General features: G+C 38.9%; 1 protein-coding gene across 1 annotated transcript; it reads right to left on the bottom strand.

Annotated features, from left to right (window-relative positions):
• Positions 1-3,954: 3,954 nt before the first annotated feature.
• Positions 3,955-4,838, bottom strand: PPP1R2C (PPP1R2C family member C). The gene has a single exon (XM_012927757.3). The coding sequence runs from the start codon at positions 4,728-4,730 to the stop codon at positions 4,194-4,196; it is 537 nt and encodes a 178-aa protein (XP_012783211.2). The 5' UTR covers positions 4,731-4,838; the 3' UTR covers positions 3,955-4,193.
• Positions 4,839-13,283: the final 8,445 nt, after the last annotated feature.

Genomic DNA, 13,283 nt, shown 5'->3' with positions numbered 1-13,283 from the left:
ATAAAAATAAATAAATCTTAAAAAACCTTTGTATATAGCCATCCCCTTAAAATGTGAAATGCCTGGAATATTAACATGTTTCACTTACATGTGAATTGTGTGAAACATTGGTTAATGAAATGTAACTGTGTGTAACTTACAGTAAGGAGCAGTACCAAGAGGCATGTCTGGACTTGTTTGTGAACTAGGACTAGCTTGTTAAGGTGTGTAAAACAAGATAATGTTCAGCTCCACCTCACTAATCTGTTAGGGGGAGATAAAAGCTGAAGAAGAGAGGAAGCCCCAGTGAGTATTAAAAAAGGGCTCAATTGAATAGGCAAGTTGCTCTCAACTAGCTCCTTGAGGAATGAGACCCTGTATCAGGTGCTCTGAGCTCGAGCCCAAGAGAGATCCCGGCACCGCTCTATCTCCACCCTTGCCTAGGAGATAACCTCCTCCCCTTCCTCCATCTCTAGTGCTCTCTCCAGGGACCATAAAGAAAGTAAGTGTGATGGCCACAGAACATGCCCTCCGACCTGAGACTAAGACATTTACAGGACTTTAGGGTAGGGGGATAAGAGCCTCAATAAAGAACTTGAATTTTTAAATTAGCTTGTGACTTAGGTGACAAAGTAGAGTTTGAAGTAGTGTGTTATTGCACAAGAATAAAGCATTGAAAGGTAGATTTTGCAAGTCTCTTAATCTTGCTCAATTCTATTCTCTACTTCCTGGATCACCAGGGCCTCATTGTTCCACATACACTCCACTATCTGCCATGGAGCCTTCACCAGAGCCTGCATCAAGTTTTTTGGACTCAGTCCCACAGCTGTTGAGTTAGATAAATCTCTCTTTTCTTCCTAAGTAGCTGACCTGGCTATTTCTTTGTAGGAATGAAACGCTGACTAGTTACAGGCTCCCTTTACCTTTGTGTAGTCTGCGAATCCTTCCCCAGTCCCTCTTGCCTTTTTTAAGCAACTGCATCATCCCATACAGGACTCTTTGCAAAGTCCTAAAAGAGTCCCATTTCCTCTTACTTATATCCAGAATGCAAACTTCCCTGAGGGTGCCTCTCTTCACTCAGATTTAATTTCCCCTCTAGATGTTATACTCAAAATCAACTGCACAGGTAGGCATTGAGCCCTCAGTTACCTGCAAAGCACTCTTGCATACTACACAGGTGACTTGGTGACACAGCTGAGCCCTCCAATATATGGGGAGCTTTTTGAAGGCAAGCACAGAATCTTGACACTCAGTGCTGAAACAAATAATGTGTAATTATAATTAATAATTAATAATTGACTGTGTGCTCTCATGTGCTACTCCAAACCTGGCAGGAATTAACTATGACACTTGCTCTTTCCGGGGCAAAGGACTGATAGTGCACTTTCTTTGAATCTGAACCACCACAGGACAAACTCACTGTTAAAAGCAACATCAGAAAATGACAACATGCCATTAAGAGCCGAAAAGAAATTGGGTCTGTTTTACAATTTGTTCACCTGACCATTACAAGCCACAAAGCAACTGTTTTTGCTTCCAAGACAAAGAACAGAAGGGTTTTTTGTTTCTTCTTTTTTTTAACAGCCCACTTTGCCAAAAGGACACTCCTCCCTCCATCACATTTTGATCCATCCTGATTTAATTTAAACTTTGAAGATACAGTCTGACCTTATCCATCAGTGGCTGAGCTGTTGTCTCATGAAAATGTAGTCTGAAACTTATTAATAAGGTAGCCTATATATTATAACTTAGAAGCTATGGGTTATCACTGAGGCTTGCAATTGCTATGGAAACCAGGTTCATATGCACCTTTCAAAGAGTCTGATTTAAAACGAGGAGAGGGGAGAGATGAAGAAAAAGAAGTCTCCCTGAAAGACTAAGCTATTTAGTACCCAGCATGCATAGGCAGGTTCAGTGATGCAAAAATAGTATGCCCACGCAATGACAAAAAAACAATTCCTTATGTTTTTTAGGAGCTAATAATGTATAACCTTGTGTTAGGAACTGTGTTTATACTGATGTGGAAGAATGCCTAAGGCAGCTTTCTCCCTTGCCCACATGTAGACACACAAACACAGATACCAACAATTTTCAGTTTTCTCCAATCTTTTCACAACCTGCATTCTTAAATCCTCCAACGGCCTCCACATGTGCAGCTTTGGCTGTTAAATGCCAGCCTTTGTGTGCACTGAGTGTACAGTCCCTTCTCCCTCCCCCTAAATGTATGCAGAATGTTGCATTCCATCACTCATAGACTGAATTTTCCAATTGTAGAATGGTAGTGCTAATACGATCAAATTTCTTAATTTAAAACTAATTCCCAGTTTTATTCTCCCAGAATTTGGGTTTTGCAGATTCCATCTTCAAGTCCCTCCTTGCACACATTTCTGCTTTGTAACCAAAGTATAGTACTGTGTTAGAGAAACAATGGTGTGAACAGTACCCCATGGAAAAGCATTTTCCAAGTTGATATCCTCTCCTTCTAGTGTAGAACCATGTGTCACTCCTTGCAATGTCCTCATTTGTTTATTTCCCCACTTGGATCTGATTTTCTCATCTATTCTGCATCCTACTCCTCCCCTAACTCCAGCCAAGCGTGAACTTCATCTCCTCTCAATGGCAATACTTCAATATGGCTGGGGTTTTTCTTCCTTGACCTTCAGGCAGAAGGAAGAGAACAGATCTCTTCTGAAAACTGGTGCTTACCCTGCAGCCATATAGGAACCACTTCTGTGCATTCAGTTTTGTAACCCCAACCAGAATACTTGTCCTTCTTTTGTTCCAGGAATCCTCTACCCCAGGAGGTCTTCAGAAACCACTCCAGAGCTGTATAGGACTCCTTCTCTATACTTGGAACCCAAGGGTGGAAGAATGTGTTTCATTCGTCTTTCCACAATACAGGAAACTACTCTTGTCATGTGGTTATTCTTGGTAATTGTATAGTAACTTGTTAGAAGTGCAATGAGCAAATGTGGCATTTGCATCCAGATCTCTCTCCAAAGTAATATTCCCATGCATTCTTGAAGTGATAAAATTATGGAAATGGAGAACAGGTGTGGCCATAAAGGGTAACACGAGGGATCCTTGTGCTGATGCAGTGTTTTGAATATTAATTGCAGTAAATCAATACCTTGGATGTTGCATGGTACTATAGTTACACAACACATCATCATTGGGGAAACTGGATAAAGGTGGGTTAGAATCTGGTAGTTCTCGTAACTGAATCTGAATCGACAATTAGCCCAATGAACTTTTAAGTGAAGGAAACACAAAACTCTGTGCTTGTGTGTGCATTCAGGAATTACATCACCAAGTTTGCATGATTCTATCATGAAACAAAACCCTTCAGTTGTTGTCTAAAAGCTAATTCATCAGTTGAATCCTGCATTTCACATCTGTAGCACTTCTGCTACTCAATGTTTACTCCATGTGTTGACCCAGATGTTGAAAATAGAAATATGTCTGCTGCAACCAGTTCTAGAATGTATGAAAGAAGGAAGAGTTCCTAATATCTTGACAAACAGTAACATTTCATTAAGGTTAAGAGTTTGGAAGTGTGCAGGAAGCATGCAGGAAACAATGGGTAGAAATTAAGACAGGCATGAGAAGGGACTGAGCTTCATACATCAGCATTTTTAAAGTATACTGATACCAAAGCTGCCCAATGAATGTACAGAATCCAGAACACCACTATAATTTTCACCTGGCAACTCTTGCATTTCTTCTCAACCCCAAGATAAGTACTTTTTTGCTTGCATATTTACAACCAAGATGACCTATTATACCAATGCATTTTAATTTTTAAAAAAAAAACCATTTCTGTAAAAGCTGGCACACCTGGAAGAGAATAACAACTACCTCCCCCTTTAAACCTTTATTGCATTATTGAGCTACAGGAATGCATACATATTAAGCGATAGTTTTGATGGTAAGACGTGTATTGGTTTCAAATAAACACAAGAACAAAACTAAGCAGACATTTGCCACTTATTTATTGTCCAAACACTGCTATTTACTTTCTGCAGCACAACTTAAGTGATTAAGTTGTTCCGGACTGCAATTCCATTCTAACAAGCAGTTCATTATGGTTGCAGAGTTTTTTAGTGAAGATGGTGAGAATGAAAATGTCTTATATTGGTTACAGTATGATGTTGGTTCTAACTGGAGGAACCTCTACCGTAAAAAATCGGTAAGAGCTTCCATGATGGTCTTTTTTATTTGTCATGTGGTGGCTTCTCGTTGTCACAGCCATCTTCATCTTCATCCTGTAGTTCTTTAGAGATAAGCTGTCTTGCCAACTTGATGTTCAGTGCCTCATTGTAGTGAAGCTTCCTCTTCATTTCAAATTGCCGTTGTTTTTCTTGGTTTTGAAAGCAGAACTTGCTGGTATGCGGCTCACATTTCTCTTGCTCTTCCATTTGATAGTTACGATCAAAAGTTTGAGCAGCTGCCAATTTCTTAGCTAACATGTCCACTGTCACGGCCTCATTTCCTTCTATATCACAAACTGGATCTTCTTCCTCTGGCACTCTGACATACGCAGTGCTTGGCTCCTTGATCTTCCGGAAGTCATGGACCTTGTGGGTGGTCGCCAAGATGTTATATTCATCCCACTTTTGAGATTTCTTCCTTTTCACCTCTTGACCAGGCACTTTGGATTCCTGAGTAGTGGCATTCTCCGATGAAGAAGTGGAACCTCTGTTTTTTAAGATCCCTTTGATGGGCTGCTTTGAAGTACTAGAGTTTGCCATATTTGGCGAGACAAGACAGCAGGGTGGATGAGCTACAACCCAGCTATCCTCCTAGTGAAGCTGCAGTGGGGTTGGAACCACAGCCCCGAACAACTAACAGTAGTTAGAGGGTCGGTGGTGTCACAAAGGATGCCTAGCCAATCAGCTTCATCTTGCGTCACTTCCGCCTCTTGGCTCAGCGGAAGTGACGTGTATCTGAGTCGCCCTCTTTTTTTTTTTTTATTGGAGTAAGGTAGGAAGGACCCATTCATCATTGTACATAGAAAGGGGGGCATTACTTTAGGAACTTTCATACCCCACTCCATCTGCATACATTAAATCTACATTTTATGTATTTTTTTTATTGTGGGTCACTCAAAAGTTGAAAGTCAGTGCTTTGGAAAGAGCTTGGTCAAAAGATGAAGAATGCTACTCTTTTCTCCCTTGCCTATCCACACGTTCCCCCCAACTCCCTATGCACATACTCTGGTACTGCTAGCCCCTGCTAGCCCCTCCATGGTCTCCATGAAAGACTTCAATATGCATTCACTTAGATCAGTTAGGAACCTCGCTGTTGTTCCCAGTCCTTTCATATTGCTCACTCTCTAGTCCAGTCCTCAGATTTTGGCCTCAATATTACAAAAAAAACCAAATTATTTCAAATATCTCACATCCTGTGTTAACCACATCATAGTCTTAGAACCAGGCTACCAGGAGCCCCCTCCACGCAGTCTTTTATCCACCCGTCTATCCAGAATGATCTTCTATAAACACCTATCAGATTTTATCGCCTGTATTCCATGCCTTTTAAGGACCACAAAGAGTAACGGTATGGTCTAATCAGTCTGCTTAGGAGTCCATCTAGAAACTTCTGTCCCTCAGATTCTCCCTATCCTCCCTGCCCAAGAGTCATTTTCCAGGTTCTTTCTGTAGCTTGGATTATTCCTAAAAATTTGAGCACAATCATTATAGTCTCATGGGGACCTCAAAGAAAAGAGCCACCCCATATTTTTAAGGCATCTCATTCTCCTTGACAGCACTCAGATTCATAACATATTATTAGTGTACACTGGATGGTTGCTAAACCCCGAGAGGAAAATTAAGTGACAAAGATTATGTCCTTTGACTAAGCTGATCCAGTTTCTCTGAGCTTTGTGCTGACATAAGCCTGACCTTGGGTTTATCTCATTGTCCTTGTAGAATCCAGTTTGAAGAAGAATCCTATTAAACCATTTTAGTGAAAATCTGCCAACCTTGGTATCTGTTCACTCTACATATTTGATCAATTCCTCAAATTGTTGAATTACTCTGGGTAATGTGATTACTGTGGCCTGTTTTCATGTCTTGCATTGAGTGTTTGATTACTCTGGCCTGCTTTTAGTGAAAATACTGTTGGGTTGTTGTAGCAAGACCTTTCCCTCAATGCTTATCACTGATGCCTCACTTCCTCTAACTAATTTTTCACTCTGGCTACAAGGCAGGAGCTGAGCTGAGCTAAAGCCAGGAGACAGGAGCCTCCTCCGGGTCTCCCATGTGGGTACAGGGGCTCAAGGACTTGGGCTATCCTCTACTGCTTTCTCAGGTAATATACAGGGAGCTGGATCAGAAGTAGAGCAGCTGGGACTCTAACTGGAACTCATATGGTATACCAGCATCGCAGGTGGAAGATTAGCTCACTGATGCCAGCCAGCCAGCCAGCCAGCCACCTCCCTCACTGTCTTTAAAAAGTGCCATAATTTTTGCTTTACCAGTTATGATACAAATGACTCAATAAAATTCAGATTCATCATTGAATTTTGGACATTCTATCCAAGACCCTAAGTATGTACCCTTGAAGCTTTGTCTGCACTCTTGGCTGACGGATGGACAAACTGATGAGCCTAACTACTCAGTTCATGCTTGGGATGGAAGTCCATTGAAACAAGATGAAGATATATGGTTGATTCTGAATAATCTAGTCTGAGTTAGAGTTGCAACCTTCTTTTGAAAGTTATGTGTCTTAGATTTGTTTTTCTGTTGCTAAAACTAAGCAGTACAAACTGAATAATTAAGAATAAAGGTTTATTTGGCTTCTGATTTTGAAAGTTGGAGAATTCAAGATAATGAGCTGTATTTAGTAATAGCTTTCCTGCTGGTAGGATTTCTCTTAAGAGTCTCCAGGCAAGGCCTGGCATGGTAGCATAGCAGCTAAAGTCCTTGCCTTGCATGCACCAGGATCCCATATAGGTGCCGGTTCATGTCACAGCAGCCCTGCTTCCCATCCAGCTCCCTGTTTGAGGCCGGGGAAAGAAGTCAAGGAAAGCACAAAGTCTTGGGACCCTGCACCCACATGAGAGACCTGAAAGAGACTCCTGGCTTTGGATCGGCTCAGCTCCTGCCATTGCGGCCTCTTGGGGAGTGAATCATTGGATGGAAGATCTTCCTCCCTGTCTTTGCTCCTCTCTGTATATCTGACTTTCCAATGAAAATAAATCTTTAAAAAAGGGGGGTGGGGTGGGGTGGGGGTTTGGGCCCAGCAAGGTGTCCTGGCAGCTAAAGTCCTCGCCTGAACGTGCCAGGATCCCATATGGGCACCAGTTCTAATCCCAGTGACCCTGCTTTCCACCCCCCTGCTTGTGGCCTGGGAAAGCAGTCAAGGATGGTCCAGAGCAATGGGACCCTGCACCCACGTGGGAGACCTGTAAGAAGCTCTTAACTCCTGGCTTTGGATCGGCTCAACTGCTGCCATTGAGGTCACTTGGGGAGTGAATCATTGGACAGGAGATCCTCTCCTGTGTATATCTGACTTTACAATTAAATAAATCTTTTTTTTTTTTTTTTTAAAAACCAGCTTCAAGATAGCACTGGATGTAACACAGCAACACAGAACATTCTAGTTCCAGTTTTCTCCCTTCCTCTCTTCTCTCTTTCTTTCTCTCTTTCTCTCTTTCTCTTTCTTTCTCTTTCTTTCTTTCGTTCGTTCGTTCGTTCTACAACCATACTGGATTTTGCCCTCCTCCTATGGTTTGTCTCATTGAACTTCAATTACCTGCTAAACCTTTTACTTCCAACTACAAGCATACGTCAAAATATTCATGGAAGACAGAATTAAAGGAGAAGTCTGGGACTGACTTTGCAGTGCAGGGGACAAAGCTACTACAGGCAATTTAAGTTCTAGCTGCTCCAGTTCCCTATGAGTGCCAACTTGAGTTCTAGCTGCTCAGTTCCAATCTAATTCCCTGTTAATGCACCTGAGAAAAAAGTGGAAAATGACCCAAGTGCTTGAGCTCATCCAAACACATGGGAGACCCAGTTGGAGCTCCAAACACTGGACCTCAGCCTGCCCCAGACCTGGCTGTTGTGGCCATTTAGGGAGTTAAACAGCATATGCAAGATCTCTCTCCATATGTCCCTCTCTCCCTCTATACATCTTTCAAATTTATAAATTAATCCTCAAACAGTTGATCTTGGTACAAACATTTTTGAAATCCATACATAGTTTTTTTGAGAATTCACATTTTCCATATACTTTTTGGAAAGTGACCATATCAAAGAATTGTTTATATACTGTTAACACCTTGTAATTGTAATGGGGTTTAAATTTCCACATGAATTTTACTGGAGATATTCCAAACCATATCAGCACTTACTGGGCTGAAGTCTTTTTTCTCCCTTCCTGGCTCTTTGATACTTACATATCAGTTATTTGTGACTCTTCTGTATTGATTCCTGTGTTGTAATTTTTTCGTGGTTCTTCATAAGGCCTTTTGTTCTGACTGAAACTACTGTATCTGTTGAAGCTTCTCAATTGTCTGAAACTCTCCTTTTAAAACTTCTGTTGACTACACATTCTGCAATCTTGATCCACTTCCCTTCTTATTGGTGTGATTTTGCTAATGAGATCATTTATAAGTTGGGTGCCTCTTTGGGGAATATGAGAGCTCCCCAAAATATTTAAAGATTCTCTCTTCCACCTGTTTCAGCTCCTTCTTCCTCTTATCACCTTAGATCTTGCCTTCAACTCCTTTGATAAGTTCCCTTTCAGGAACTTTACCTCTTCTACCCTCAGCCTTGCCCTTCCAGAAATTTCGCTATCAACACTGCTTCTTCACTCCCTCAGTTACTTCAACTTTAGGCTCACAACCTTTACTGGAGGCTCCTAAGGTACTCAGACATCCCTGAAAACAACTCTCTGTGGTGGAAAAGAAAGGGCAAGCTAATTGAAAGGACCTTGGATATTTTATCACTTCAGATGACCTTTGGAGATGTAGACATGTGCTTGATGTCCCCTCAGTGTCTTCTATAAAATTTAGTCTGCAGCTTTCATAACATTTTGTATCAGAGAAGAAATAAATCTTGGAGGTCTTCTCCACAAAAATTGATAAAATGCTTTAGTCCTTATTGAGCAGTAACCCAAACATGTCCCATTTGTGTCAGAAACTCAATTCGAATAGAAATAAAAGCAGGAAACAATCTAGTGAGCTTTGTATGATGGCACTCTCTGATTTATGACTAACATTTTGAATGAAAGATATAAAATTTATCTTCACATCTGAATGTTTATACATATATATATATGCATGTACATTATATATGTGTGTGTGTGTGTGTGTGTGTGTGTGTGTGTGTGTGTGATAGTTCCTACCTTGGTTATTATTAACAAATTATTTTTTTAAATCCTTTAAAGATTTCCCATTCTAATTTGTTTAGACATGAATGGGTACTGTACAAATTACACATTCCTAAAGCTCCTGGAAATATAGGAACTAATGCAAATGCTTTTTCAGTACCCAAGAATTGGTAAACCACAAATAAACAAGATTGGTTTAAATATAGTTAGGTTCATAAAAACAGTTATTGCTTTGGAGTTATCAGCATTAAGTAAAATAGTAGCATACACTTTTATTCCAGCTGGATTTAGCAGCATGTTATGTCTATAAGGAGTTCAAAATTGTAAAATGTATTAATTCAACCTAAGAATAATTATACAAGTAAAAACACAATCTTCATTATTTCTTGAATATACAACACAGCAGTTAAACCACAAAAATGTACTTAACTCTTTCTAGGTTTTTACTGTTGTGATGCTTACAAAAAATAACCTTAGAAAAACAATAGCCTGAATTGGTATTTTATGCTTGCCTAACATCAATGTCCAAATTCTTTAGTGTTGTTAAATTTTTGCATTATGCTAAAGGAAATCAAGTAAAAGATATTCAGTAAATTGTATTTCTAAGGAATATAAACTACCAAACCACTAATTATTGAACCTAAGTTTATATTTTTTAAGCTTCTTATTGTTAAATGGTATCAGAAAGCTAAAATGTATAGGCACCTATTATATAAACATGAAAAATTATACCATGAGGAAATAACATACACCTATAAGAAGTCTGACATGCTGTATTTGTAATATTTGCTAGTCTGATCATACACAATGATACATGTCACAGACATGTTACAATTGCCTATGTCCTACTTTTCTCTCTCAAATGAAGTTTACTGAGGGTCAAAAATAATAGCCAATATATGTAATTAAATAATAAGGGTAATGGGAAATAATTTTGCATTACAAAATATGCAAGAAAGCAACATTTTTCTTCAGGAAAAGTACACAAAGTATGAGGAATATGTTTTCGTTAACATAAAAAGATAATTCTGTCCTGAAGCAAGGTGACTATAGTTGCTCCAAATTGAGAAAGAGGAAAAATATGAGATAAAAACAAATGGGTATATTATTATTATATAAATCTTTTTAAGAGGAATTTTTGAGTCATCAAACTGCTAAGAATAAATGGACTGATTTACAGTCCTCCCCTTTTGTTTTTCACAGACTAGCAATGTATTGTCATGACTTTCTCTCTTCTAGAAGGAAAAAGTCTTCTTGGATTGCTGTAAAAGACTTTCCTTTACTTGTTATATAAATTATGTAAGGGATAAGAATTTTATGTCTCATGGAAATTATGTCCTTAAGTTTGGAAATCTGTTAGTTGACTACTGGACTCAAATATTAAGTTTCTAGTTACCTTAAATTCTGTTTTGTTTCATGGAAGCTGCCCTCATTAAATGCCTGACTGACTGACTGTATCCCCCTGCAAATATTGCCCATCAAATGAGAAATGGACCGTATCATTCAAAAGAAAGAAGACTCTCTTCTTGAACAAGAAAAGGACTGGGAGTTCAGGTCAGTTTATCTGCTGTACTGCTAGACTAGATTGTGGTCATCCTTTTATTCATTGTGATAGTCCCCTAATGCATTCATTCTCCCTTGCAGTCTTTAACAAATACCATGAATATTCTAAACACAAAGTATCTATTTTGTCCATCACTATTTTCATCTTTGTATCTTCAAGACATGATGCTGCAACCAACAGATACATATTCAACAAATTTCCACTGAATGATAAGAAATAATAAAATTATCAAGTTAAGGCAAAGGGGCTCTCAAGCTTTTACAGTCAGTAAGATTTGCCTGATCTGTGAAAGTTGTGACAATGAATGACTTTGGAATAGGTTCTGTCCTTCACCAGACCTATTTCTCACAGCAATATTCTTTGAAAAAAAAAAAAAAGATCCACCTTCACATTCGCCCCTCTAGGTAGAATTCATAAGATATTCTTCCCCTTCTGATAACATTTTTCTTCCCCTTCTCTCCCTCAAGTTCTTTCTACATTTTAGAACACAAAATAAAAAGCATGAAAGAACTTTACAACTTTTATAAGGGTCTTAATCACCTTAAGTTTAAGTTTTCCTGTATTCTCCAAAGTCCTACTAACTTCAGGAACTCTGCAATCATTTTCAAATTCTGTTCTTCATTAAAAAAAAAGAATGCCGAATCCATACTGCTTCAACAGAAACAACAACAAAAACCACTTCTATTGTGTGGTGAAGGCTTTCAGGGACTCAAATCTGATATTCAAGCTATGGAAAAACCTTCCTGTATGCCAAGGAAAAAAATTCTACATTATGCAGACACACTTCAGGCTATCCTTTAAAAAATACTAAGTGAAAGGCATCACAGACCAGCACATAGGCAATTTGTTCCCCTGGCTGTTAGGCACAGCAGGCCTGTGCATGTTTAGCTGTAAACAGGATGTTTTGTGAGATACCAATTCCAGGGTGTTGGGATTTTGCTTTTGTGTATACACAGCACACACTCTCACACGCTGTGATCTAAATACACAAGTTGTTCAGTATGTAATAAGTCAGTGATCCAGCAGTTCTTGTGTTTTCTAAAACTCTTTGTTATAGTTTGAAGAAGATTTGGCATCTTGGACTCATGCAGATATTTCAACTACAAAGTCTTACATTAATGTTTAATGGATTAATATCAAGGTTTATGAATTAAGGGTGAAGACTTGATGTAATTATGGCATCTGGAAAGCTGGCCTAGTGGGAGACCTTTAGGTCACTGGGACCTTGCCCTCAGAAGGAAGTTCTCATCAAATATTTGTTCATAGAAGATATGTGCTCCCTGGCTCACCATGCGATTTGTCCCTCAGCCATTTTTAAGCTTCATTTGAAGCCTAAATCTATGGGACCTTTTTATCTTGGACTGTGAACCTCCAAAGGTCTAAACTTTAGTAATCGTCTCCCTTCCTTTTCAGATATTTAGCTCCTTTCAGATATTTTAGCCAAAGTAACAAAAAACTGTCTAATACTCACTCAGCATTCAGTAGAGTTTGGATAGAAAAGTAGCTCTGTGATTTGTACTTTAGCCCATAAGTCAAAAAGCAAATCATTTAAACAATAAAATCACCAGGCATTGCAGATTTCACTTGAACATAACTCAAAAAATATTCCCTTTTTACATAGTGTTGCTAATTCTCTACTCAATGAAAGTCATTCTATAAAGCCCATAAATATTGAGTTCTTGTCATCAAACTAAAAATTTCCATTCATGCCATGCAGAAAGATGTCTCACTACCATAAGCCCAAAAGATTAGTCTTCTTTCCAACATACTTCATCACACTATTTACTGTCATTGTTCTAGGACAAATGGTGAGGCACACTCAAAAATTTAGACATAGGTCTAGAAATTCCTTATTTAAACAAACATTTAGTGATCATTTACTATATTTCCTGCAAAGGAACCTTCGTTTGAAATGAATCATAAGTTGAGTCTGTGCTTCGCTAGTATTCAAAAGGTAAATATTTGGTAAACAATTCTAAAACTATATAAAGTTCTGTCATCACAGTTTTTAAAGAAAATCAAATGTATATACATGATATTTAAATGTAGTTTGAAACCTCAACTGTATGGATATACACTGAGAATTCTGCAGAGCACTATTATTAATCACGCAGTAGATTCATACACAGCTTTACTTATGCAACTGAGACACACACCAATTACCCTATGGACACATTCCCCTAGTGTCATAAACACAGGTATTCACTCAGAAAGAGAATAAAACAAGAAAAATGAAAATATCAACCCAAAATGGGAACACCTCAGAAATCAAGAGTCATCACAAACAAGGACAATGTTCTTGCTGTCTCAATGGGCATCATTAGTCAGTGAATAGTAAAGCACTAAACAGGCAGTAGACTCTTACAGGACCAATCATGCTGCCTCTAGGAGTGGAGATTAA

Source organism: Ochotona princeps, chromosome X, assembly GCF_030435755.1.
Source record: "Ochotona princeps isolate mOchPri1 chromosome X, mOchPri1.hap1, whole genome shotgun sequence".
Classification (NCBI taxonomy): Eukaryota; Metazoa; Chordata; class Mammalia; order Lagomorpha; family Ochotonidae; genus Ochotona; species Ochotona princeps.
The sequence above is the reverse complement of the archived record's forward strand: the minus strand, read 5'-3'. Positions and strand labels throughout refer to the sequence as shown.

Bases quoted from the DNA above. Each gene is read 5' to 3' on its own strand.
- PPP1R2C (XM_012927757.3), bottom strand. From the start codon at position 4,730: ATGGCAAACTCTAGTACTTCAAAGCAGCCCATCAAAGGGATCTTAAAA.